At 54.7% G+C, this 25,528-nt stretch overlaps 3 protein-coding genes and 1 pseudogene across 3 annotated transcripts; all 4 read left to right on the forward strand.

Annotated features, from left to right (window-relative positions):
* Positions 1-966: 966 nt before the first annotated feature.
* LOC138118384 (protocadherin gamma-B5 pseudogene) lies at positions 967-3,638 on the forward strand (annotated as a pseudogene).
* A 2,410-nt stretch (positions 3,639-6,048) lies between these two features.
* LOC138118385 (protocadherin gamma-A5-like) lies at positions 6,049-8,529 on the forward strand. The gene has a single exon (XM_069029319.1). The coding sequence runs from the start codon at positions 6,049-6,051 to the stop codon at positions 8,527-8,529; it is 2,481 nt and encodes an 826-aa protein (XP_068885420.1).
* Positions 8,530-13,817: 5,288 nt separating this feature from the next.
* LOC138118386 (protocadherin gamma-B5-like) lies at positions 13,818-18,097 on the forward strand. Its single transcript, XM_069029320.1, has 3 exons — positions 13,818-16,425; positions 17,620-17,639; positions 17,983-18,097. Exons 1-3 carry the CDS (start codon positions 13,960-13,962, stop codon positions 18,095-18,097), a joined length of 2,601 nt encoding a protein of 866 aa, XP_068885421.1. The 5' UTR covers positions 13,818-13,959.
* A 180-nt stretch (positions 18,098-18,277) lies between these two features.
* Positions 18,278-21,031, forward strand: LOC138118387 (protocadherin gamma-A2-like). Its single transcript, XM_069029321.1, has 2 exons — positions 18,278-20,725; positions 21,026-21,031. The coding sequence occupies exons 1-2, from the start codon at positions 18,278-18,280 to the stop codon at positions 21,029-21,031; spliced, it is 2,454 nt and encodes an 817-aa protein (XP_068885422.1).
* The last annotated feature ends 4,497 nt before the right edge of the window (positions 21,032-25,528 follow it).

A 25,528-nucleotide genomic window follows, 5' to 3' on the forward strand; every position in this document is an offset into this window, starting at 1 on the left:
AAAGGGACAGAACATCTCTGCTATGTAGATGGGCAGAGACAAGCCCTTCAGCCTGAAGAAGAAAAGGTGCTGAGAAGATCTGATTGAAATTTTTACTATATAAAATGGGATAAAAGAAATAAGGACAGAGATTTCTGATAGGGTGCATCTTGATAGGAAAAGGTGAATGGTTTCAAACTGAAAGTAGGTTTACACTGGTCATAAGGAAGACATGCTTTTCAGTGAGGATGGTGAGACATCAGGAGGTTGCCTAGAGAAGATATTGATGTGCTGTGTTTGAAAGAGTTCAAGGTCTGGATGGAGGGGGCTTTGAGAAACCTGACCTAGTGAGGTGTGGACTACACGACCTTTAAATGTTCCTCCACGTCCAAACCATGAGAGGATTGCCATGACTTCTCCTTCAATGTGTTTCTGAGTATTATAGACTACTCCAACACAGATATTACCTTCTGCATTTTTTTTCAGTTAATGTAAAAATACAAAATACACGAGAGTGCTAAAGAGCTTTTAAAGTCTTTCACAGGTACACGGTGGTTTCTTCCTCTGGTACTTGTACTATCATTTCATCACGAGCAACTGACTTTATTGCTCTGCCATAAATACTTGCTTCTGCTTGTTCACTGCAAAACAAGGTGGTGACCTAAAAGCACCAAAACCCCCTTTCTCAGAATAAAACGCCTTTGGAGTCCAATTAAGCACGTGAAGTACGTGTACGCTTTCTGATTTCAGTCTAAGAGAAACCCCAGCTCCGGCGCAGCCTGAGCCCCGCGCAAAGCCGGGCCCCCTTGAGCGCGGCCATCCGGCGGCTGCAGTGGCGTGGCGGCGCCTCCGGGTGCCGCTGTTGGCCGCCAAGGAGCGGTGCTGGAGCCGCCGCCGCCGCCGCGTCCTGCCCCCGCAGGCTGCTCGCTCGCCCGGCGCCGGCCAGAGCGGCAGCGGCACGGGCAGCAGCGGCGGCGGCGGCGGCGAGAGACGGCGCTGGGCGGGGAGCAGCGGCGTCCGAGGCGGGCAGAGCGGGCTCGCTGCGCTGCGGCGGCCCGTGCGCTGTGTGGCGAGAGCGGCTGGAAGGGAGGCAGGGCGGCGGCAGGAGGCAGGAGCGCGGCGAGCGGCGGCGAGCGAGAATGGCGGTGAGGCGGCGGCAGAGGCGCGCTGCGGGCTGTGGGCGAGCGCTGCTGCCCGCGCTGCTGCTGTGCCTGTGGGGCCGGGCGGCGGCGGAGCGGCTCCGCTACTCCATCGCCGAGGAGCTGGGCAGAGGCTCGCTCGTGGGGCCGCTGGCGCGGGACCTGGGGCTCAGCGCGGACGAGCTGCCGGCGCGCAAGCTGCAGGTGGCGTCTGCCGGCAAAAAGCAGCTGAAATACTTCTTGGTGAATGAGGAAAACGGGAACCTGTACGTGAATGAGAGGCTGGATCGGGAGGAGATGTGTGGCAAGTCGGCGTCCTGCTCTGTCAGCTTCGAGGCGCTGGTGCACAACCCGCTCAACATTTTCCACATCCAGGTAGACATCCAGGACGTGAATGACAATGCGCCACGTTTTCGGCGAGACAAATTTCATCTGGAGATCAACGAGTTGACTTCTCCCGGTGCCCGTTTTGCCGTTGGAATGGCTGACGACGCGGACGTGGGCAGTAACTCGCTGCAGGGCTACGAGCTGGAGGCTAACGAGTATTTCGCGGTGGAGGTGAAGGAGAGCCAGGACGGCAGCAAGTTTGCAGAGCTGGTGCTGCGCCACTCACTCGACCGGGAGACCGAGCAGAGCCTGCATTTGGTGCTGACGGCTCTGGATGGCGGAGACCCGCCCCGGACTGGCACCGCCCAGCTCTGGATCAACGTCACCGACGCCAATGACAACCCACCCGTGTTCGCGCATGACCGGTACCGCGCCAGCCTGCGCGAGGACGCGCCTCCGGGATCGACGGTACTGAACGTCTCCGCCTCCGATGCCGATGCCGGCACCAATGCCCACATCACCTACGGCTTTGGGGAAACGCCGTCCGAGGTGCTTCAGAAATTCACTGTGGAAGCGGAGAGTGGGAAGATCACGCTGAAGGAGCCACTGGATTTCGAGGACACGAGAAGTTACACGCTGTTGATAGAAGCGAGGGACGGAGGCGGTCTGGTGTCGCACTGCAAGGTGGAGGTGGAGGTGCTGGACGTGAACGACAACCCACCTGAGATCACGATTCTGTCACTATCGAACCCAGTGCCCGAGGATTCACCAGCGGGCACCGTCGTGGCCCTGCTGAACGTGAACGACCCGGACTCCGGCGAGAACGGTCAGGTGTCGTGCGAGCTGTCGGGCGAGGCTCCGCTGTCGATCGTGGCATCTTCGGGCGGCTCGTACAAGGTGGTGACGGCGAGCGCGCTGGACCGCGAGGAGGCGTCCGAGCACCTCGTGACGGTGGTGGCCCGGGACCGGGGCCGGCCGGCGCTGCGGAGCAGCACGGAGCTGGTGCTGGAGGTGTCGGACGTGAACGACAACGCGCCGGTGTTCGAGGAGGCGGCGTACAGCGCCTACGTGTCGGAGAACAACGCGGCGGGCGCGCTGGTGGTGCGCGTGCAGGCGCGGGACGCGGACGCGGGCGCCAACGGGCGCGTGAGCTACTGGCTGGCGGGCGGCAGCGCGGGCGCGGCGGGCGCGGCGGCGCTGGTGTCGGTGGAGGCGCGGAGCGGCGCGCTGTACGCGCAGCGCTCCTTGGACTACGAGCAGTGCCGCGAGTTCGCGGTGGCGGTGCGGGCGCAGGACGGCGGCTCGCCGGCGCGCAGCTCGACGGCCACGGTGCGCGTGTTCGTGCTGGACCGCAACGACAACGCGCCGAGGGTGCTGTGGCCGGCGGCGGGGGCGGGTGGCGCGGCGGCGGGAGGCGCGGCCCCGGCGGCGGCGGCGGCGGCGTTCGAGGTGGTTCCGCGCTCGGCCGAGGCCGGCTACCTGGTGGCCAAGGTGGTGGCGGTGGACGCGGACGCGGGGCGCAACGCGTGGCTGTCGTACGAGCTGGTGCAGGCGTCGGAGCCGGCGCTGTTCCGCGTGGGGCTGCACAGCGGCGAGGTGCGCACGGCGCGCGCCGTGTCCGAGAGGGACGCGGCCAAGCAGCGCGTGGTGGCCGTGGTGAAGGACCACGGGCAGCCGGCGCTGTCGGCCACGGCCACGCTGCACGTGGTGCTGGCCGAGAGCTTGCAGGAGGCGCTGCCGGAGCTGAGCGAGCGGGCGGCGGGCGCCGAGGCGCCGGCGGGCGAGCTGCAGTTCTACCTGGTGCTGGCGCTGGCGCTGCTGTCGGCGCTCTTGGTGCTGAGCGTGGCGCTGGCCGTGCTGGCGCGGCTGCGGCGGGCCGGGCCGCCCGCCGTGCTGCGCTGCCTGGGCGCGCAGCGCTTCTCGGTGGCCGGCGCCGCCTTCCCGGCCGACTTCTGCGAGGGCACCTTGCCCTACTCCTACAACCTGTGCGTGGCGGCGCCGGCGCGCGCCGTGCCCGAGGCCGCTTGGCCGCCGCCGCCGGTGCCCATCCTGTCTGCGGAGGAGCTTCTGGGCGGGGATTCCTGCGAGAAGCCGAGCTCGAACAGCAGCGGCAACCTGGTCGTGGGAGAGCAGCCCTCCGACACCGATGCAGCTCAGGTCTGTAATGCCGCTCGCTTACGCTCTTCGCACTGAGCATTTCTGAACCTTCGTACTCCTTGCCCTCTGTTTCCCTGAGCTGTGTCGTTCTGTAATCCCTGCGCATTCCCACTCTTCAGTGGTTACAGTTTCTGGTTCAATTTAGTGACTTTGACTATCTCTCCCAATTGTATTTCTGGCTGTGAACGCGTTAAATTAATGGTGTTGGAGTTTTTTCCTTCGATCCCTGTTTCCCCAAATTGATGTCGTCGATCTCTTTGTCACCAGGGTTGTTAATACTGTTTCGGTGTAGGACTCAAGCCTGTGATTCCGTGAATCACGAAGTTACATATTGTTCCTAGCTTTCTTCTCTTTATCCTGCCGTGTTTTGCAGTTATGCTGCTGTAGAAATGGTAGATTTACTAAGGCTGACTGTTATTTTCGAGGAATTATTTCTCTGATGCCAAACCTTTGGCACCGCTGTTTCACAAGTTAATGTTGTGGATTGTTCCTCCCTAGTGAATATTCCCACCTTCTGCTGTGTGTCCTTTTGTCTTTTGCAGAAGGCTACTACAGAAACGATGGCATTAGTGGGGCAGATAAATTATATCCAGGCATGGTTTTTCACGATCTTTGTAAACTTTTTTTCTTACTCCGTAGAATGGGATTGTCAGTTCCTTTTACAGAACACTGCTGTTTCATGGCCGAGTTCTGGTAATGGAATTGACTTTCGGAGTAGGATATTTTTTCCCCCTGATATATACGTGTTTGGCCATGAAAGGTTGTTCCTTCATGATGGTGTAGAAGAGTGTCTGTCACGTTAGGTTTCTGCAGAACTGGGAACCTTAGCGGGATGGGTTACTTATTCCAGAATTCCAGGCATTGTTTTTCTGTGCAGGTCTTTTTCTTCTGGTTTTCTGTTTATTAAATTCATTAGTTGTTTTTTCTCTTTGCCATCCTTGGTGGTAGTTCCTTGTATTGAAGGAAGCAGTGAAGGTGCAGAGTGGGCTATCAAAAGAAAACACGTTATATTCACAAGTGTAGGCTCAGTGAGGAGATTCTTGCTGCTCTGCTTCTGCTGAATAAAATGTTAGAAGTGCTTTGAAGCTTCTCTTTTGGTTCGTCTCATATTCAGATTCAGCTGAGAATATCTGTCTATGAACGTTGTCTGCATTTTTACGAGTTGCTTTACATAAAAGCAATGCTTCCTGATCTGTCTTTCCAGAAGCTATATATTTGGAGCTGGTTTATAGGTGGGCAAATCCTCGTTGGTTAATGCTCTTGAGATGTTGGACTCCCAAAGGAAGTGCGTGGGTATCCATGCAGAGGAATTTACAGGTTGTTCCATCTTTTGAGGCGTTGAGAAAATGGTTACGCTATGGGACGGATTCCTTTTTTCCAGTCATTATGTAGCTGGAGCTAAGCCATAGAATTGGATCCCCAAAAGCAAAAAGCTCTGTTTTGCGCTTCAGAGCTTGTTTTCTATTTGTATGCCTCTTGTCCAAAAGAGGCATTTGCTTTATGCTGGGTTTTGGTTTTATTTTGGAATGGGTCACCGAGTTCCTGTGCATGGTTGCTGCTGCTCTCTAAGAAAGCATCGTGTAATCGTGTAATGTGTGTAGTCATGCACTCTAACATTTCAGATGATAATGAACAATTTGAAAGTGGTAGCTGAAGAAGGCTAAGCAATGCAGTCTGATTCAGAGCATCCGATTATGTGCAGGTAAAACTTACAAAGTCTGTGAGGAAGCTCAGTCCCTTAGAAAGATTCATTTTAAGTGGGGATCATCATCACTGCATTCTGGTATTTCTGCGGTTTGGTAAATGGATATGATTGTTGACGCTCCAGTGTGATGCAGTTCTGGTTTGTACAAAGGGAAAGAAAAAGTAAATGATGCATGAGAGCAGAAAAAGCTGTGCCATTTTATCAGAAATTGTGGTTTTAAAAGAATGGCGTAAGAGTAGTAATATTCTTAAAGTCATATTAAAAGAACTTATTCATAAACCAGCACTTCAAAAATATGTTCCGATGCAGTAAATATAGTAGAATCACAGGAGTTCTCTAATTTATGTACGGTCGCGATCAGCTAAAGGAATAAAGCGGAGATCTGCTGGAAAAAAGCCAAGACTAGAGATGATCGCTGCACGGGACCCCACGAGTCAGTGACGACTGTGTCACAACCGCGAGCCGCTCGTGGGAGAGGCAGCGCTCGGTGCCTGCAGTGCGGGCAGGAGGCTGCGGGCGCCGCTGTTGACCGAGAGGAGCGAGAGGAAGCTCGGAGCGCTGCAGCCCCGCCCGCTGCGGACCGGATCGCTCGGTTGCTCGGCGGAGGGGCGGTCTGCCAGCGTTCCGGCGGTACGGAACTGCTCTGCAGCGAGGCAGAGAGACTGGCGGCAGCAGCCGGGAGCGGCGAGCCGGCTCGAAATCGGCGGAGAGGAGCTGCAGTGTTGCGGTGCCGCGGCGGAGATGTGCACGGCGGGGAGGCGCTGGGGCCGGCGGCAGCGAGCTCTGCTCTGGGCCGTCCTGCTGGCAGCGTGGGAGGCGGCGTGGGGGCAGCTGCGCTACTCGGTGCCCGAGGAGATGCCCAAGGGCTCGTTCGTGGGCGACGTGGCCAAGGACCTGGGGCTGCAGCTGCCGGCGCTCAGCGATCGCGGCGTCCGCGTTGTGTCTGAAGGTAGGACGCAGTATTTCGCTCTGCATGGGAAGACGGGACATTTAGTGACGGCAGAGAGGATCGACAGAGAGCAGATGTGCGAGAGTGTGCAGCAATGCGTGCTGCGCTGTGAGCTGATAGTGGAGGGGGAAATGCAGGTTTATGGAGTCGTAGTGGAAATCATGGACATTAATGACAACGCCCCGAGCTTCCGAGAGGCAGAAACAGAGTTGAAAATTATAGAAACGACAGCCCCGGGGTCGCGGTTTCCCCTGCCAGACGCTCATGATCCTGACATGGGTCGGAATTCTCTGCAGAGCTACGAGCTGAGCGGCGACGAGCACTTCTCGCTGGCCGTGCAGGCGGGCCCCGGCGGCGATCAGCGTCCCGAGCTGGTGCTGGCGAAGGCGCTGGACCGGGAGGAGGCGGCGTTTCACGAGCTGGTGCTGAGGGCGATCGACGGCGGCGATCCGGCACGGACGGGCACGGCTCGGATCCGAGTGACAGTGCTGGACGCGAACGACAACGCGCCCGTGTTCAGCCAGGCGGAGTACACGGTGCGTGTGCCCGAGGACGTGCCCGTGGGCTCCGTCCTTGTCACAGTCACGGCCACGGACGTCGACGAGGGGCTGAACGGGGAAATTAAGTACTCGTTTAAGAAAATCACAGAGAAATCCTCGCAGACTTTCCAGCTGGACAGTGTCACGGGAGCTATCAGCCTGTTGCAGAGCCTGGACTTCGAGGAAGGCAACTCTTATGAACTAGAGGTGAAGGCAAATGATGGGGGAAGCCTTTTTGACATGACGAAAGTTGTGGTCACTGTGACAGACGTCAATGACAATGTGCCAGAGATTTCAGTGCGATCAGCACTGAACGAGATCTCAGAAGACGCCCCGCCGGGGACGGTGGTCGCCCTGCTGCACGTGAGGGACGGCGACTCCGGGTTGAATGGCGAGGTGCGCTGCTCGCTGGCCGGGAGCGTCCCTTTCCGGCTGGAGAAATCCTATGAAGACTATTACCGTGTGGTGACAGCGCGAGAGCTGGACCGGGAGCAGGTGTCGGAGTACAACGTGACGGTGCGGGCGGCCGACGGCGGGTCGCCGGCGCTGCAGAGCAGCGCGGTGCTGGCGCTGCGGGTGCTGGACGTGAACGACAACGCGCCGGTGTTCGCGCAGGAGCGCTACAGCGCGCGGCTGGCGGAGAACAACGCGGCGGGCGCGCTGGTGCTGACGGTGCGCGCGACGGACGCGGACTGGGGGCAGAACGCGCGCGTGCGGTACCGGCTGTGGGAGGGGCGGGTGCGGGGCGCGCCGCTGTCGTCGTACGTGTCGGTGCAGGCGGAGACGGGCGCGCTGTACGCGCTGCGCTCCTTCGACTACGAGGAGGTGCGCGAGCTGGAGCTGTGGGTGCGTGCGGAGGACGGCGGCGCGCCGGCGCTGAGCAGCAACGTGTCGGTGCGGCTGCTGATCGTGGACGAGAACGACAACGCGCCGCAGGTGCTGTACCCGCCCGCGGCTCCGCCCGCGGCGTCGGGCGGGGGCTGGTCGGGCGTGGAGCTGGCGCCGCGCTCGTCGGAGCCCGGCGCGCTGGTGGCCAAGGTGGTGGCGGTGGACGCGGACGCGGGGCAGAACGCGTGGCTGTCCTACGAGCTGGCCAAGGCGACGGAGCCGGGGCTGTTCCGCGTGGGGCTGCACAGCGGCGAGGTGCGCACGGCGCGCTTCCCGCTGGCCCGCGACGCGGCGCGGCAGAGCCTGGTGGTGGTGGTGAAGGACCACGGGCGGCCGGCGCTGTCGGCCACGGCCACGCTGAGCGTGGTGCTGGCCGAGAGCGTGGCCGAGCTGCTGGCCGAGCTGGGCAGCGCGGCCGAGGCGGCGGCGCCGGGCGAGCCGGCCGGCAGCCTGACGCGCTGGCTCGTGCTGGCCGTGGCCGCCGTGTCCTGCCTGTTCGTCGCCTTCCTGCTGCTGCTGCTGGCGCTGCGCCTGCGCCGCTGGCGCCGCGAGCAGCTGCTGGCGGCCGACAGCGGCGTCTTGCGCGGCGTGCCGGTCTCGCACTTCGTGGGCATCGACGGCGTGCGCGCCTTCCTGCAGTCCTACTCGCACGAGGTGTCGCTCACGGCCGACTCGCGCAAGAGCCAGCTGCGCTTCTCGGGCGGCAGCTGCTGCGACACCCTGCCGGCCCGGCCGCCGCCCGACGAGCCCGCGCCGCTGCTCGGGGAGGAGGACCCTGCCGGCGCTCGTCCCGCGGACCCCGCCGCCTCACTCCTGGTGAGTTCCTCGGGCAGGAGTTCCCCGTGACTCTTCCCTCTTCTGCTCTCCTACTCTTTTCCCCTGTGTTCTGTGTCCTGTGTAGGGAGTTTTGCTGACAATGATAGCAGAGCTTCGTTCATTCACGTGCTGTGTTCTGGTGCCTCTCGCTGCGGAGAGGTGGTGGACGGGTCCGTGCTCATGTTCTGTATTCCATGTTTTCGGGAGGCAGGTGTAGTGAGGCCGATGCTGGCTTGAAGTTGGAGTGAGGCTTTGTAGTTTCATCAGGTGCCAAGTCGCTTCTGACAGTTGTGATGCCTGTGTTCTTTTCAGCATTAGATCTCCTGAACGGATGGATTGCATAAATAACAAGATATAGTTTTTGTTCTTTTCTTGGTCAGGTATCTTCCCAACGGCAGATGTGCTTGATTGGGGGGAGATTCTCTATATTGTAATCTCGACAGTTCTGTGTGTAACTTCACTGCTCAACGTTTGTAGTCTTCTCAGCCTTTATGTGTAAATGGAGGTCAGTAGGAGATTCTTTTGCATTCATCTAACCCTGCAGGTAAATAGGCCGGCCAACAACTGGTCCCTTGATCTTGTCTGTCTGCCCGCTAAGAAGATGAAGGATCCTCTTGGGAGTTGTGACTGTGTGAAATGCCTGTGTGTGGCTGTACGTGGAGAAGGAAATACAGAAGGAAATGGCAGAGGTGCTTTGTTGATATCCCGTCTTTTCAAGTTGAGCTTTGTCGAATGGAGCTGGATGTGCCTTGGCTATAGAGTAGATGTCTTGGCAAGAGCCTTGGCGTGGGTGGGAGGAGAAGGATTCATGGTGCAGAGGGAGACACAAGGAGAGGGTGATTGCCCCTATACAGACCTTCACTGATCCTGTCTCTCCTGGAGCTCTGCTCCTCTTTTAGTTTTGGAAGTCTGAGGTTTCTTCACAGAAGCCCCATGAACAAACAAATGCACCTTCCTTCATACAGAGGTGTGAAGGTATCTGTGTGAAGTTGGTGATGTGGGCTGGGAAACTGGGCATTATATGTCATGTGTTTGTAAATTAGAAGGGTCAAAGAGTGCCCTGGATATTGGAAAGGATTGGAGATTTCAGTCCTGGGAGCTCGAGGGTCTGTTGATACACTCAAAGAATGCTTTCTTCCTTTGCTTTTCAGTGTCCATCTGTAGTATCATACAGTGTGAGGTTTTTCTTCCCAAATTGTTTAACCAGAAGACATGTATTTCAGCTGTATGGAAAGTTCGTGGAGGCTCTTCCGATGGGTTTGCATGTCATCATAATTGTGTAACTTAATAGCTCAATTATAAACACATGACATAGGTCACATGGGACCTGTGGGAAGAGCAGTCTGTGTATTCACTGCTTACTGAATTAATCCTGTAATTGCCCAGTCTAAATTACATAATCTAGGAAAGTTTGTTGTGGTCTCTTCCTTTTTATTTCTGTTTACTTCTTGTCTTGCTCTTTTGATGATCTGAAGATGAGCCTTTATCTCTGACAGGCTGTGGAAAATCAGATCTATTACACTTGCTTCACTGTTCCGTATGTGCCTTTCAAGTCTACAGTTCAAATTTCTGAAACCAAGTCCAAAGTTTTCTTATTTTTTGATACTGCTTTATTCTGACTCAGATGGCCACGTTGGGGGTTCAGCATTCTTTGCATTAATAGTAGAATCACACACCATCCAAACAGCTCATGTGCTGAAAAAGCATGATGTTACTTTTGAGATTATATTTGGATGACTGGTTCTTTAATTGAATTGCTGATTGTCTTTTGTAATATTTTACGTTTGTCATATTATTGGGATGAGCAGTATAATCCTGGTTGTGATTCTTGGAATCTGAGAAGGTATATGTGCAAGTTTTCTTTTAATGGTGTCTGCCTACAGATTTAACTTTCCTGATGTGTAATGTTTGGAGAGGGATAAGAGCTTCATCTGTCCAGAGACAGGGCCAGTGGAAGAGGTCACTGTGGTACAGTTTGAAAGGTCTAAAGGGAAAGTGGAGAAGTTCAGTTTGTCTGAGTCTTTACAGGACAACAGCTGTACTTGTTACAAACCTGTTTCCTTAGTTTCCTACTACAATAACACAATCTGAAAGATGAAACTATGATTTACACACTCCTGGTGGTTTCCCATTCTTGTCTTGTTTGAATGGTTGCTTTTTTATGTTTGTATTTTGGTCTCGATTGTGTTTTAGTGTTTTTGTTTTGTCACGGAGTAAAGCTGATCCTCATTGTGCCCGGCAATCCTGCACACACCAAAATACATCTTATAATTAGACAGAAGTGAGAACAGTTTTCATGCATACCCTGAAAGTATGATAAATGTTTCCTTAAGATGGCCTTTTCCCTGTGACCAACACACAGCCAAAAATTTGGCATGTATTGAAGGTTTCTTGAGAGCTGTGAGTATGCTTTCTTTGAGGTCTTAGTTTACTGGGAGGGCATGGCTAATTTTAGCAATTCTGGTCATTACTTTTGAATTTGACACCATGAGTGTTGTTTTTCACCAAATCCTTACTTCAGCCACCTGGGACAGAATTTTGTGTGTGACGAAAAATAATGAGAAGCTAAAAGAAAATCTGCTGTAGTTTTTCAGAAGACTGAGCTTGAGAAATAAACACATGAGAAGCTGTTTAAAATGATGGTTTCATGATCGTGCAAAGTGAGCAGGACACAGTAGAAAAAACTGGCTGAGAGATGATGACTAATTCTTAAAATGACCCCCTTCACTTGTCTGTAATCCAGAGTAAGTCTTTAGGGCTGCACTTGCAGCTTGAGACCTCATGGACTTCAAAGTGCTCTCAGGAAAGAATTACAATGCTGTAGTGGAGACCGAGAAGTCTTCCTGGTGAGCATCTCTGACAACCTCTGTCTTCTAATGCTTCCTCACGTAGCTTGTCTGATGTATGTGTTGTTGGGGTTTCTTTACTGTATACTGATTTACTGTATGTGTGGGTTTACTTATCAGCACAGCCTCCTTTACAAATCTATCATGCATTAGTGGGTCTTGCTAAAGGAGGAGTGAAAGCCTGAAGATGTGAGAGTGACTTTTTGTTCTGGTATTATTGGGAGAAATAGATCTAAATATGACCTTAGTAGAAGTTGCATCTCTGTGGAACAGTGTATGTGGTAAAAGAGGGGACATTTTCCCCTAAACCTTTAGTTTGATGAGTCATTCTTTGTTGGATGATTGCTAGTCCTTTATTTTGGCTTCTTATCATTCATGTGCTTTAGAATCTTTCAGTTCCTTCTCAAAATGGTGGTGAGCAGACAAATGTACCTCCCTTCTGGGTACGATTGCAGTGCATCATCATCTCACGAGAAATTTTTCTAATGATGAAATGATCACAAGTAAACCTCCCAGTTGCACAGCATTGCAGAGAAGACAGGAGCTTTGTGTGTGAGGTTAGAGAAGAACTTGGTTATTTCCTTGTTTGCCATGCCACAGATAACACAAGCTTGTGCCTGATGGAGTGCCATGCAATTTGAGTTGCTTCTGTAGAATGAGACCTACAAAATGTTATTTCACTTCGTCTGCTCATTTCTATATCTTTCTAACTCTTGCACTGCTTGTTGTCAAGAGCTCAACTTCAGGGTATCTGATCTTATGTGGAAGGTCACACCTATTCCAGTTCTCTGTGTGTGGTTTCAGTTCCTGTGATGTTTACAGCTGTAAAGAGGAAGGGTTTCATAAGCATGTGTGTGCTCACCCAGGCACAGTTGTCTGTAGTGTAATAATGCAAAAGCATCTCTGCTGCGGTCTTCAAAGTGCAGAGTAGCCACCCATGTTTCCACAGACAGAACAGGGACCAGTGGGAGAATGTGTGCAGTGTGTCCCCCAGAACATGCTGGCCAATCAACTGCAGGTTGTTAAATGGATGAGGAACTGGCTGGATGGCTGCATGCAAAGTGTTACAGTCAGTGGTTCAATGTCCAAGTGGAAACCAGTCCTTCAAGGGTCCGTACTGGGACCAATGGTATTGAGGTGTCTTCGTAAACAATGGGATTTGCACACCCTTGGCAAAATTGCAGATGACACAGGCCTGAGTTGACAGGGAGGGCAACTAGAGGGAAGGCTGGAGAAGTTGGCCTATACAAACATCATGAAGGCTTAAGTGCAAGGTCCTGCACCTGGGTCAGGGTAAATCCCAGTTTAAATAGAGAGTGAGGGATTGGGAAGAGCCTTACGTTGAAGGACTTAGGGGTACTGGTGAATGACAAATGGGACATGAGCTGGCAATATGCACTTGCTGCCTGGAAAGTGAGTCTCCTGGGCTCCAAAATAACTAGCGTGGCCAGCAGGATGAGGTGGATTGTTCTCTTCCTCTAATTGACCACAAAATTGTCAGAGGACTGGATGATCTCAGCCATGAAGAAAGTCTGACAAATTTCAGGTCCTGCAACCTGAGAAAACTGGGTTTTGAATAGGAGTTATTTCACTTCTTCAATCCATAAAGTGCTTATAAGAAAGACGTAGAGACATTTTTGCAAGGTCTGCAGTGGCAACACAAGGGACGATGGAATTAAACTGAAAGAGGGTAGGTTTTGATTAGACAAAATGGTTTATAATGAGGGTAGTGAGACGCTGGAACAGATTGCCTACAGACGTGATGGGTGTGCCACCATTGGAAGGGCACAAGGACAAGTTGGATGAGCCTTGGAGTGACTTAGTCTACTGTATAATGTCCCTGTGAATGACAGAGGGGTGAATTCAATTACCTTTAAATGTCCCAGGCAATCACTATTTAGTTCTATGAAAGACAGGATGTGTGTTTACAATTTCCCAGTGTCAGCCTCTCATATATGGAAATTAAAAAGAAGGTACTTTTGTGAATAAAAAAGAAGGCAGCAAATGTTATTCTTAGCATGAAGATCCTTCCACAGCTATATTATAATTTCCTCCACATATACTTGTGCACTGATTTCTTTTAAGAGAAGCTGCTGTCCTGTCCTTAGCGATGATATGAGTATTTCCTTCTAAGTATTCACTGCGACTCAAGGAAACTACCTAAGCGCACGTCACTTTAGAGTAAAACCAAGCAAGAATTTCTTTGTTTGCTGATTCCAGTTTAAGAGAGACCCCAGAGGCGGCGCAGCCCCTGAGCCCCGCGCAAAGCCGGGCCCCCTTGAGCGCGGCCATCCGGCGGCTGCAGTGGCGTGGCGGCGCCTCCGGGTGCCGCTGTTGGCCGCCAAGGAGCGGTGCTGGAGCCGCCGCCGCCGCCGCGTCCTGCCCCCGCAGGCTGCTCGCTCGCCCGGCGCCGGCCAGAGCGGCAGCGGCACGGGCAGCAGCGGCGGCGGCGGCGGCGGCGAGAGACGGCGCTGGGCGGGGAGCAGCGGCGTCCGAGGCGGGCAGAGCGGGCTCGCTGCGCTGCGGCGGCCCGTGCGCTGTGTGGCGAGAGCGGCTGGAAGGGAGGCAGGGCAGCGGCAGGAGGCAGGAGCGCGGCGAGCGGCGGCGAGCGAGAATGGCGGTGAGGCGGCGGCAGAGGCGCGCTGCGGGCTGTGGGCGAGCGCTGCTGCCCGCGCTGCTGCTGTGCCTGTGGGGCCGGGCGGCGGCGGAGCGGCTCCGCTACTCCATCGCCGAGGAGCTGGGCAGAGGCTCGCTCGTGGGGCCGCTGGCGCGGGACCTGGGGCTCAGCGCGGACGAGCTGCCGGCGCGCAAGCTGCGGCTGAGCGAGGAGAAGCAATACTTCACGGTGAGCGAGGAAAACGGGAACCTGTACGTGAAGGAGAGGCTGGATCGGGAGGAGATGTGCGGCGAGTCGGCGTCCTGCTCTGTCAGCTTCGAGGCGCTGGTGCACAACCCTCTGAACATTTTCCACATCGAGGTGGCCATTGAAGACGTGAATGACAATGACCCGGCTTTCAGCAGGGGTGTTTTGGACCTCGAGATCGGTGAATGGATCCCTCCTGGTACTCATTTTCCTTTAGAGACAGCCCGAGACGCAGACGTGGGCAGCAACTCGCTGCTGACTTACCAGCTCACCAGCAACCCGTCCTTCACTTTGGCCATGAAGGAGAGCACGGATGGAAGCAAGCAGCCGGAGTTAGTGCTAGAGAGGGCGTTAGACCGGGAGAAGCAGAGCTCCTTTGAGCTGGTGCTGACGGCAAGCGATGGCGGGGACCCCACGAGGTCTGGGACTGTCCAGATTCACATCAACGTGACGGACGCCAACGACAACCCACCCGTGTTCAGCAAAAGTGTCTACGAGGCGCGAGTGGCAGAGAATCTGCCGGCGGGTTCCCTGGTGCTGCGGGTGCAGGCAACGGATGCAGATGCGGGCTCCAACGGGCGGGTGTCCTACTCCTTTGGCAATGTTCCGGACGAGGTCCACGCTTTGTTCATTGTCGACAGTGACAGTGGCGAGGTCAGGACGGTGGGTCCTCTCGATTTCGAGGAGAAGAATAAATACGTCGTCAGTCTGGAGGCGAGGGACGGGGGCGGGTTCACAGCTCACTGCAAGGCTCAAATAGACATCACAGACGAGAACGACAATGCGCCCGAGATCACCATTCTATCGCTGTCGAGCCCTGTGCCCGAGGACGCACCGACCGGCACCGTAGTGGCCCTGCTGAAAGTTCGGGACAGAGACTCCGGCGAGAACGGTCAGGTGTCGTGCGAGCTGTCGGGCGAGGCTCCTCTGTCCATCGTGGCGTCTTCGGGCGGCTCGTACAAGGTGGTGACGGCGAGCGCGCTGGACCGCGAGGAGGCGTCCGAGCACCGCGTGACGGTGGTGGCCCGGGACCGGGGCCGGCCGGCGCTGCGGAGCAGCACGGAGCTGGTGCTGGAGGTGTCGGACGTGAACGACAACGCGCCGGTGTTCGAGGAGGCGGCGTACAGCGCCTACGTGTCGGAGAACAACGCGGCGGGCGCGCTGGTGGTGCGCGTGCAGGCGCGGGACGCGGACGCGGGCGCCAACGGGCGCGTGAGCTACTGGCTGGCGGGCGGCAGCGCGGGCGCGGCGGGCGCGGCGGCGCTGGTGTCGGTGGAGGCGCGGAGCGGCGCGCTGTACGCGCAGCGCTCCTTGGACTACGAGCAGTGCCGCGAGTTCGCGGTGGCGGTGCGGGCGCAGGACGGCGGCTCGCCGGCGCGCAGCTCGACGGCCACGGTGCGCGTGTTCGTGCTGGACCGCAACGACAACGCGCCGAGGGTGCTGTGGCCGGCGGCGGGGGCGGGTGGCGCGGCGGCGGGAGGCGCGGCCCCGGCGGCGGCGGCGGCGGCGTTCGAGGTGGTTCCGCGCTCGGCCGAGGCCGGCTACCTGGTGGCCAAGGTGGTGGCGGTGGACGCGGACGCGGGGCGCAACGCGTGGCTGTCGTACGAGCTGGTGCAGGCGTCGGAGCCGGCGCTGTTCCGCGTGGGGCTGCACAGCGGCGAGGTGCGCACGGCGCGCGCCGTGTCCGAGAGGGACGCGGCCAAGCAGCGCGTGGTGGCCGTGGTGAAGGACCACGGGCAGCCGGCGCTGTCGGCCACGGCCACGCTGCACGTGGTGCTGGCCGAGAGCTTGCAGGAGGCGCTGCCGGAGCTGAGCGAGCGGGCGGCGGGCGCCGAGGCGCCGGCGGGCGAGCTGCAGTTCTACCTGGTGCTGGCGCTGGCGCTGCTGTCGGCGCTCTTGGTGCTGAGCGTGGCGCTGGCCGTGCTGGCGCGGCTGCGGCGGGCCGGGCCGCCCGCCGTGCTGCGCTGCCTGGGCGCGCAGCGCTTCTCGGTGGCCGGCGCCGCCTTCCCGGCCGACTTCTGCGAGGGCACCTTGCCCTACTCCTACAACCTGTGCGTGGCGGCGCCGGCGCGCGCCGTGCCCGAGGCCGCTTGGCCGCCGCCGCCGGTGCCCATCCTGTCTGCGGAGGAGCTTCTGGGCGGGGATTCCTGCGAGAAGCCGAGCCCGAGCAGCACCGCCGTCGTGGGAGAGCAGCCCACCGAATCTGACCCACCGCAGGTCTGTAATGCCGCCCATGTTCTTTCTCTGACCTTTTTCTAATATCGTGGTAGTGTCAGCGGGCTTATGGGTTTGTTTTCTCTACTGGGATGGCAAGGAACGATGAGTATTTCTGTCAGTGAATTACTAATGCAGTGTCGTGTCTGTGTTGGCAGCTGGCCTCCCTCCTTATTAACTTAATAACTTAATAAGTGTAGATTCAGTGGGGAGATAGTTGCCGTTTAACTTCTGCTGCATAGAATAGTAGAACAGCAGTAAAGATCTGGTGTACCTTTTTGACTTCTTACATTTTCCTCTCAGAGCAGGCAGCCTTCAAAGTCTCTCTTTCCTTCATCACATGTTGTCTTTTGGTGGTGTTTACGAAGCCTGTGTTATCTGAAATATTATGTTTTAATAACGGTGATCGCGGATGTTTGCTTTTAGAATGAGATTCCCTGATTCTCCTGTCGGAGTTGTGAATATGTGGTTGGCGCTGGAGGATGAGGTTTTTCCTTCTTGATCTTTGTTAACCAAATCGATGCACTGGGTCCGGAGTGCCAGCTGAGAAAGTTTTTTTCTTTTTATTTCGCTGTGTGTAGATGGAAGAGGAATTTACAGATTCTTCTTCCCTAACGAATGTGCCACCCCTCCCTCCTGTGTCCTCACATCTTTTGTTTTTAGAGGGTTGCAGAGACGACAGGCAATACTGAGATCAGCTTATTTTACCAGGGCTTTATTCTTCTCTTTCTTTGCTTTTTTATAATTTGATGTTCCGTTCTTGTTTAGTGTTTTCAACTGGCTTTTCAACAGATACATGGATTGAAATCTAGGAAAGAAATGCGCCTGATTTTTCTTTTGTTTGTTGGCTTGGGGGTTTTTGGTTGGTTTTGTTTGCTTGCTTGTCTGTTTGTTTTAACGTGTGTTCCTCGCCTATCTTTTCCACTCGAAATTTATACTTTCCTTGGTTGATAGGGTTTATCGCTAAGGCTGTGATCGAGAATCACATGTGATTGTAGCAATGTGTAAGGCCGCGATGGAAAATTCGAAAATAGTGGTTGGAGAAGGGGAGCACTGCAGGCTGATTCAGAGCAGCCCCGGATGTTCAGGTGAAAAGTAACAAAGCAGAAAAGGAAGGAAGAGCAGTCCTTTTGTGGAGGGATCTTCCTTGCTGCTGTGTGCAGTTTTTCAGGGTCTGGGAATCTCCTGTGGCTTTAGGCAGTCAAGTATGACACCCAGTGAGAAGAAACTCATTCAAAAACTACTGATACGAAAACCTGTGCAGGGAAGACATTGTGCTTTCCTGCTATGGAATAGGATTCGTAATAACTTGCATGTCATGTTAAGGGACTTTTATATACATATTTTGCCATGCTGTAGAAATAACATAACGCCGAGAGGCTTGCTATTTCTGTCTGGTCGCAATCACCCGGAAGATCAAAGAAGAGATCTGCTGGGGAAAGGTTGACAAAGGAGGTCCCAGCTGGATGGGATCTCAGGTCTCTGGGGGGACTGTAACGAGACGAGCTTCCCGTGGGCAAGAGAGGACGGGCATTGCTCGGCAGCGCTCGGTGCCTGCAGTGCGGGCAGGAGGCTGCGGGCGCCGCTGTTGACCGAGAGGAGCGAGAGGAAGCTCGGAGCGCTGCAGCCCCGCCCGCTGAGGATCGGCTCGCTCAGTCGATCGCTGGATTCCTAGCACCGCAAACGGTCTGAGTCCGATCGTTCCGGCGGGGCTTATCCGCTCTGCAGCGAGGCCGGAGGACTGCCAGAGGCAGCGGCGAACAGTAGCAAGTCTGAGCCGGAGCGGAGAGCGGAGAGGCGGTCGGCTGTGGGAAGCTGTCTGCAGAGCTGCGCTGCCGACGGTGTCGCGGCGGAGATGTGCGCGGCGGGGAGGCGCTGGGGCCGGCGGCAGCGAGCTCTGCTCTGGGCCGTCCTGCTGGCAGCGTGGGAGGCGGCGTGCGGGCAGCTGCGCTACTCGGTGCCCGAGGAGATGCCCAAGGGCTCGTTCGTGGGCGACGTGGCCAAGGACCTGGGGCTGCAGCTGCCGGAGATCAGCGATCGCGGCGTCCGCATTGTGTCTGAAGGTAGGACGCAGTATTTCGCTCTGCACGGGAAGACGGGACATTTAGTGACAGCAGAGAGGATCGACAGAGAGCAGCTGTGCCGGCTGGTGGAGAAATGCGTGCTGCGCTGTGAGCTGATAGTGGAGGGGGAAATGAAGTTTTATGAAATAGAAGTGGAGATCACGGACATTAATGACAACGCCCCGAGCTTCAAAGAAATTGATCTGCAGGAGAGGATAAGTGAGGCAACAGCCCCGGGGTCGCGCTTTCCCCTGGCCAAAGCTCACGATCCGGACTGGGGCCAGAATTCCCTGCAGAGCTACGAGCTGAGCGGCGACGAGCACTTCTCGCTGGCCGTGCAGGCGGGCCCCGGCGGCGATCAGCGTCCCGAGCTGGTGCTGGCCAAGGCGCTGGACCGGGAGGAGGCGGCGTTTCACGAGCTGGTGCTGAGGGCGATTGATGGCGGCGATCCGGCACGGACGGGCACAGCTCGGATCCGAGTGACAGTGCTGGACGCCAACGACAACGCGCCTGTGTTCAGCCAGGCGGAGTACACGGTGCGTGTGCCCGAGGACGTGCCCGTGGGCTACACCCTCGTCACTGTTATTGCCACTGACGCCGACGAGGGTCTGTACGGGCAGGTGAAGTATTTTATGAATAAAGCGACAGACATGGCATCGGATATTTTCCATCTGGACTCTGAGACTGGAGAGATCACGCTACTGCGAAGCCTTGATTACGAGGAAGGTGATTTTTATGAACTAGAGGTGCAGGCACGCGATGGCGTGAGCTTTTTCGACACAACGAAAGTCGCAATCACTGTGACAGATGTGAATGACAATGTGCCAGAGATTTCAGTGAGGTCGGCGTTGAGTGAGATCTCTGAGGACGCTCCGTCGGGGACAGTGATCGCCTTGCTGTACGTGCAGGACCGTGACTCCGGGGCGAATGGCGAGGTGCGCTGCTCGCTCAACGGGGACGTCCCGTTCCGGCTGCAGAGCTCCCACGGCAGCTACTACAGCTTGGTGACAGCGAGAGAGCTGGACCGGGAGCAGGTGTCGGAGTACAACGTGACGGTGCGGGCGGCCGACGGCGGGTCGCCGGCGCTGCAGAGCAGCGCGGTGCTGGCGCTGCGGGTGCTGGACGTGAACGACAACGCGCCGGTGTTCGCGCAGGAGCGCTACAGCGCGCGGCTGGCGGAGAACAACGCGGCGGGCGCGCTGGTGCTGACGGTGCGCGCGACGGACGCGGACTGGGGGCAGAACGCGCGCGTGCGGTACCGGCTGTGGGAGGGGCGGGTGCGGGGCGCGCCGCTGTCGTCGTACGTGTCGGTGCAGGCGGAGACGGGCGCGCTGTACGCGCTGCGCTCCTTCGACTACGAGGAGGTGCGCGAGCTGGAGCTGTGGGTGCGTGCGGAGGACGGCGGCGCGCCGGCGCTGAGCAGCAACGTGTCGGTGCGGCTGCTGATCGTGGACGAGAACGACAACGCGCCGCAGGTGCTGTACCCGCCCGCGGCTCCGCCCGCGGCGTCGGGCGGGGGCTGGTCGGGCGTGGAGCTGGCGCCGCGCTCGTCGGAGCCCGGCGCGCTGGTGGCCAAGGTGGTGGCGGTGGACGCGGACGCGGGGCAGAACGCGTGGCTGTCCTACGAGCTGGCCAAGGCGACGGAGCCGGGGCTGTTCCGCGTGGGGCTGCACAGCGGCGAGGTGCGCACGGCGCGCTTCCCGCTGGCCCGCGACGCGGCGCGGCAGAGCCTGGTGGTGGTGGTGAAGGACCACGGGCGGCCGGCGCTGTCGGCCACGGCCACGCTGAGCGTGGTGCTGGCCGAGAGCGTGGCCGAGCTGCTGGCCGAGCTGGGCAGCGCGGCCGAGGCGGCGGCGCCGGGCGAGCCGGCCGGCAGCCTGACGCGCTGGCTCGTGCTGGCCGTGGCCGCCGTGTCCTGCCTGTTCGTCGCCTTCCTGCTGCTGCTGCTGGCGCTGCGCCTGCGCCGCTGGCGCCGCGAGCAGCTGCTGGCGGCCGACAGCGGCGTCTTGCGCGGCGTGCCGGTCTCGCACTTCGTGGGCATCGACGGCGTGCGCGCCTTCCTGCAGTCCTACTCGCACGAGGTGTCGCTCACGGCCGACTCGCGCAAGAGCCAGCTGCGCTTCTCGGGCGCCAGCTGCTGCGACACCCTGCCGGCCCGGCCGCCGCCCGACGAGCCCGCGCCGCTGCTCGGGGAGGAGGACCCTGCCGGCGCTTGCCCCACCGACCCTTCTGCTCTCCCGGTGAGTTCCTCGGTCCCTCTGCGAAGCTTTCCTGTTCTACTGTTCTTCCCTTTCCTCGCCGTGTTCCATGTCCTTTTTAGGGGAGTTTGCTGACAGCGATATCAGAACTTCTTTCACTGAAGCACTGTGTTCTGGTGCCTCTTGCTGCGGGAGGTGGAGGACGGGTCCGTGCTCAGCCTTCCATGTTTTTGGGAAGCAGGTGTAGTGAGGCTGATGTTGGCTTGAAGTTGGAGTGAGGCTTTGTGGTTTCATCAGGCGCCAAGTCGCTTCTGACATTTGTGATACCCGTGTTCCTTTTAGTATTAGCTCTCCTTCATGGATGGGTTGCATAAGTAGCAGGTTATAGTTGTCCTTCTTTGCTGGTTCAGGTGTCTTCCCAACGGCAGATGTGCTTGATTGGGTGAGATTCTCTATATTGTAATCTCCACAGTTCTGTGTGTAACTTCACTGCTCAACGTTTATAGTCTTCTCAGCCTTTCTATGTAAATGGAAGTCAGTAGGTGATTCCTTTGCATTCATCTAACCCTGCAGGTAAATGGGTCGGATACAACTGCTCCCTTGATAATGTCTGTGTGCTTGTTACTAAGATGAAAGATCCTCTTGAAAGCCACCCAGCAGTGGGGGGCTTTATGTAAAGAAGGAGATACAGGAAGGAATGGCAGAGGTGCTTTGTTGATTTCCCGTCTTTTAAGGTTTAGCTTTGTCAAACTGAGCTGGATGTGCCTTGGCTCTGAAATAGATGTCAGCAAGAGCCTTGGCGTGGATGAGAGGGGAGGGATTCAACGTGCAGAGTTTGACATAGGGACAGAGTGATTGCCCCTATACAGGCATTCACTGACCTTGTCTCTCCTCGAGCAGTGCTCTTTTCCTCGTAGAACTCTGAGGTTTCTTCACAGAGGAGAAGTGAGGAAATAAATGCTCCTTCTTTTACACAGAGATGTGAAATTATCTGTGTGAAGTTGGTGATGTGAAGCAGTCTGGGAAGCTGGGCATTTTATATCCTGTCTTGGTAAATTAGATGAGTCAAAGACCACCCTGAACATTGTGAAAGATTGGAGAATTGAGTCCTGGGAGCTGTGTCTGAGGGTGTCTTGAAGGACAGAAGGCAATGCTCTTCTCGTTTATCTTTTCATTACCCACCTGTAGTATCATTCCATATGGTGTCCTCCTTCCAAAATGTTTGGCAAGAAGACGTTCAATTCTGGCTGTATGGAAAGCGCTGGGAAGTTCTTTGTATATGTTTGCAGGTGGTCATAATTGTGTAACTTTACAGCTTAATTTTGTACTCACGATCAAGGTCATGTGGGAGCTATGGGAAGAGCAGTCGGTGCATTCACTACTTAATAAACACCTGTATTAATTACCTACTCTAAGTTACATGATCGAGAAGGGTGTGTTGTGATCTCTTCCTTTCTGTAGCTGTTTATTCCCTTCCTTGCTCTTTGATGATCTGGAGATGGTTCTTTCTCTCTGCAAGTGTGTGGAAAATCAAATCTGTTGCATTTGCCTGGCTCTGCTGTCCATGCCTTTCATGTTTACAGCTGGAAAGATAAATACTTTCATAGACATTTTTCTTTAACATGTCTCTGTAATACATGGTCTTGTCTGTGCCTGCACACAGTGAAAAGTCAAACATTATCCATGGTAAGGAGACATCTGAGCAACTTTTCTTTTGGTGGAGTCTCTCTGCCAGATTTGAAGATCTGTGGTAACCATGGGAGTCGTGAAGAGTTTGAGGGGATTGTTGTGAATGCTCTCTATGAGGGGGTACTGGTGGAAACATGGCATGTATTCTGTTGATTCCTAGGACTTAAACCTGGATTTCTGAAAATAACTCTGAAGGAGAAGTTGGTTTTTGTTTGTTTGTTTGTTTGTTTTTTAATATTGAGTGGTTTGGACTCAAATGGCTGAGTTTTGGGTTTAGCATCCTTTTGCGTTAAGAGTGATAGAGTCACCCAGCATTCAGAGAGCTCATGTGTGGAGTTGCCTTTGGGCTGATACTCTGATCTCTGGATCTTTAATAGAGCTGGTAATAACTTATGGTCTTTATAGCATTTTACATTTCTTCAAATTCTTGGGAGGAACAGAATAATCTTTGTTGTGATGCTTGGGATCTGAGAAGTTGTGTGCGCAGCTTTTCTTTCAACAGAATTTGTCTGCAGATATAACTTTCCTTTTGTGTGGTGTTTGGAGTGGGAAAAGAGTTTCATCTGTCCAGAGACAGGGTCTGTGCAGGAGAGTGAAGTGGTTAAAAGAAAGGTGTAAAAGTCCATTTCTCCTGGTTTTTAGATGAGGCCCACAGCTGTGGTTCTAAGCTTTTTTGCTTTCAAGGTCCAAGATATGACTGTGTCTGGGGTGTGTGGTGTGAGCTCCTGTATGAGCATCCTGCATACTTCTTACAAACCAGTTTCCTTTGTTGTGTACCTACTACAGCTGACACGATCTGAAATGTGAATCCATGGTTCATGCACTTCTGACGGTTTCTCAATCTTTTCATGTTTTGTTCATTTCTTGTGAAGGAGTAAAGCTGGACTTCATTGTGCCTGGCAATCCTGCAAACAAATAAAAGCTGGTGAAGCTTATGAGAAGAACAGGAGTTGTTTAGTCTTGAAAAAGAGGAGCCTCAGGGAGGACCTCATTGCTCTCTATAACTACTTGAAATGAGGTTGTAGTGAGGTTGGGGTTGGTCTCTTCTGCCATGTCTCAAGTGAAAGGCCAAGAGGAAATGGCCTTAATTTTTGCCAGGGGAGGTTCAGATCAGATGTTTGAACATTATTCTCTGAAAGACTGGTCAGGCCTTGGAATAACTTGTCCAGAGAAGTGGTGGAGTCACCGTCTCTGGAAGTGTTTGAGAGGCCTCTGGATGTGGCACTGGGAGATACTGTTTAAGGGTGATTATGGTGGTGCCGGTCTGGACTAGATGACTTTGAACATCTCTTCCAACTTTGATGGTTCTGTGATTGTGTGAAACACCAAAAGATGTCTTATAATTATCAAGGTGGGAGAGCAGTTCTCATCCATACCTTGAAGGTGGACATCAGCTAAATTTCTGTTTCCCTCAAACGGGACTGAACGAAATGCTCTTTTCCCTGTGGCTGACATAGTTAGAAGTTGAGTGTTGTCCATGACTCAGAAGAAGTGAATGCAGAGCCAGGAGACCAAGAAACTGGAGCTGAATGCAGAAAATCGATGGGTCATTGTGGCTTTGGCTGGACAATGGTTTGATTTCAGGCCTCATGCCAAGGTCATTGCTGAGGTCTGTGCTGTTTTCTTTGATCCTGGTATCCCTGTCCTGAAAGGAAAGGCCAGTCCTCCAGCAATAAAGTATTTCTTGAAAAACTGTACAGGTAGAGCCATGATGCTTGTGTAGAATGGCTTATAATTCCTGTGTTGAAATTTCATTATTCATTTGTAACTCCCAGGAACACAGTGAGGCAGAGTTTCTTCATAGTTGCAATTAGACTTTCAGGTCTTTGTTTCCTGTAAGGTCGTGGTCTTTTTTACCCATTTCTGGTCAGTGCTTCTTCTTTTGAAACTATGGCTGTGGTTTGGCAGCAAGTACGTAATTCAACCACGTGGGAACAGAATTTTGTATGAGGAATATGAAGAAAAAGGAAAAAGTGAATCTGTTGGAATTAGAAGGGTGAGGTTGTGGAAAAGGCCTCAGATGTTTCCTATCTTTGGGAGGTCACATAATAGAATTGCTGAGAGCTGATGACTGTTTGTTGTAATGAACCCCACTACTACATAGTCCAGTGTAAGACTTTAGGGCTGCACTTGCACTTTGAGGCCTCAGTGACTTCCAGGAGTTCACAGAGATGAATTCCAATGCCTGCAGTGAAGACCAAGATTTCCTAGATTTCCTGGTGCATTTCACTAACTGCCCCTTTCTTCTAATGCTTCCTTGCCTTGATTTTCTGATTTATGTTTTTTTTTTTTATTCTTGGCTTTCTTTGTGTGAAAGTTTCCTTGTAATTATCAACCTTGCTTCATTCAGCAATGCATCCTGTATTAGCGCCTCTTGTTCTCCTACAGCAGGTGTGAAAGGCAGGAGATGTGAAGGTATCTTTGAGTTCTGTTACTGTCAGGGAGAATGGAGGTAAACATGACCTTAGCAGTGTCTCTGTGGAACAGTGTGTGTGATAAAAGAGGGCAGGAGATTTCCTCTGAGCCATTTGTTAGACAAGCCATTCTCTGTTGGATGATTGCTAATCTTTTAGTTTTGTTATCATTCATGTGTTTTAGAATGCTTCCGTTTCTTCTCAGAACGGTGGTGAGAAGATAAATGTACCTCCCTTCTTGATGTGATCATGGTGCATTATTGTCTCATGATACATTTTGCCAGTGATGTTAAGGGGCAGTAGCAAAACACCATCTGTGCCACATTGGAGGGAAGACAGGGAAGCTCTGTGTGTGAGGCTATAGAAGAGCAGATGGTAATTTCCTTGCTTGTTATGTGTTGCACTTAGCACATGCTTGTGCCTGATGGAGGGCCATGGAATTGGAATTGCTTTTGCTCCTTGTGGCCTACAAAATGTTGTTGCACCTCATCTGTACGTTTCCATATGTTTCTAACTCTTGTTTTGTTTGTTGTCATGAGCTCAACCCCAGAGTGTCTGACCTTACGTGGAAGGTCACATCTGTGCCAGTTGTCCGAGTGCAGGTGCAGTTCCCACACACACCTGTGATGTTTACAGCTGTAAAGGGGAAAGGTTTCATAAACACGTGCGTGTTCATGCAGGAACATTTTGTCTGTAGTGTAATAATGCAGAAGCATCTCTGCTGCAGTCCTCAAAGTGCAGA

This window comes from Aphelocoma coerulescens, chromosome 13, assembly GCF_041296385.1.
Source record: "Aphelocoma coerulescens isolate FSJ_1873_10779 chromosome 13, UR_Acoe_1.0, whole genome shotgun sequence".
Lineage (NCBI taxonomy): Eukaryota > Metazoa > Chordata > Aves > Passeriformes > Corvidae > Aphelocoma > Aphelocoma coerulescens.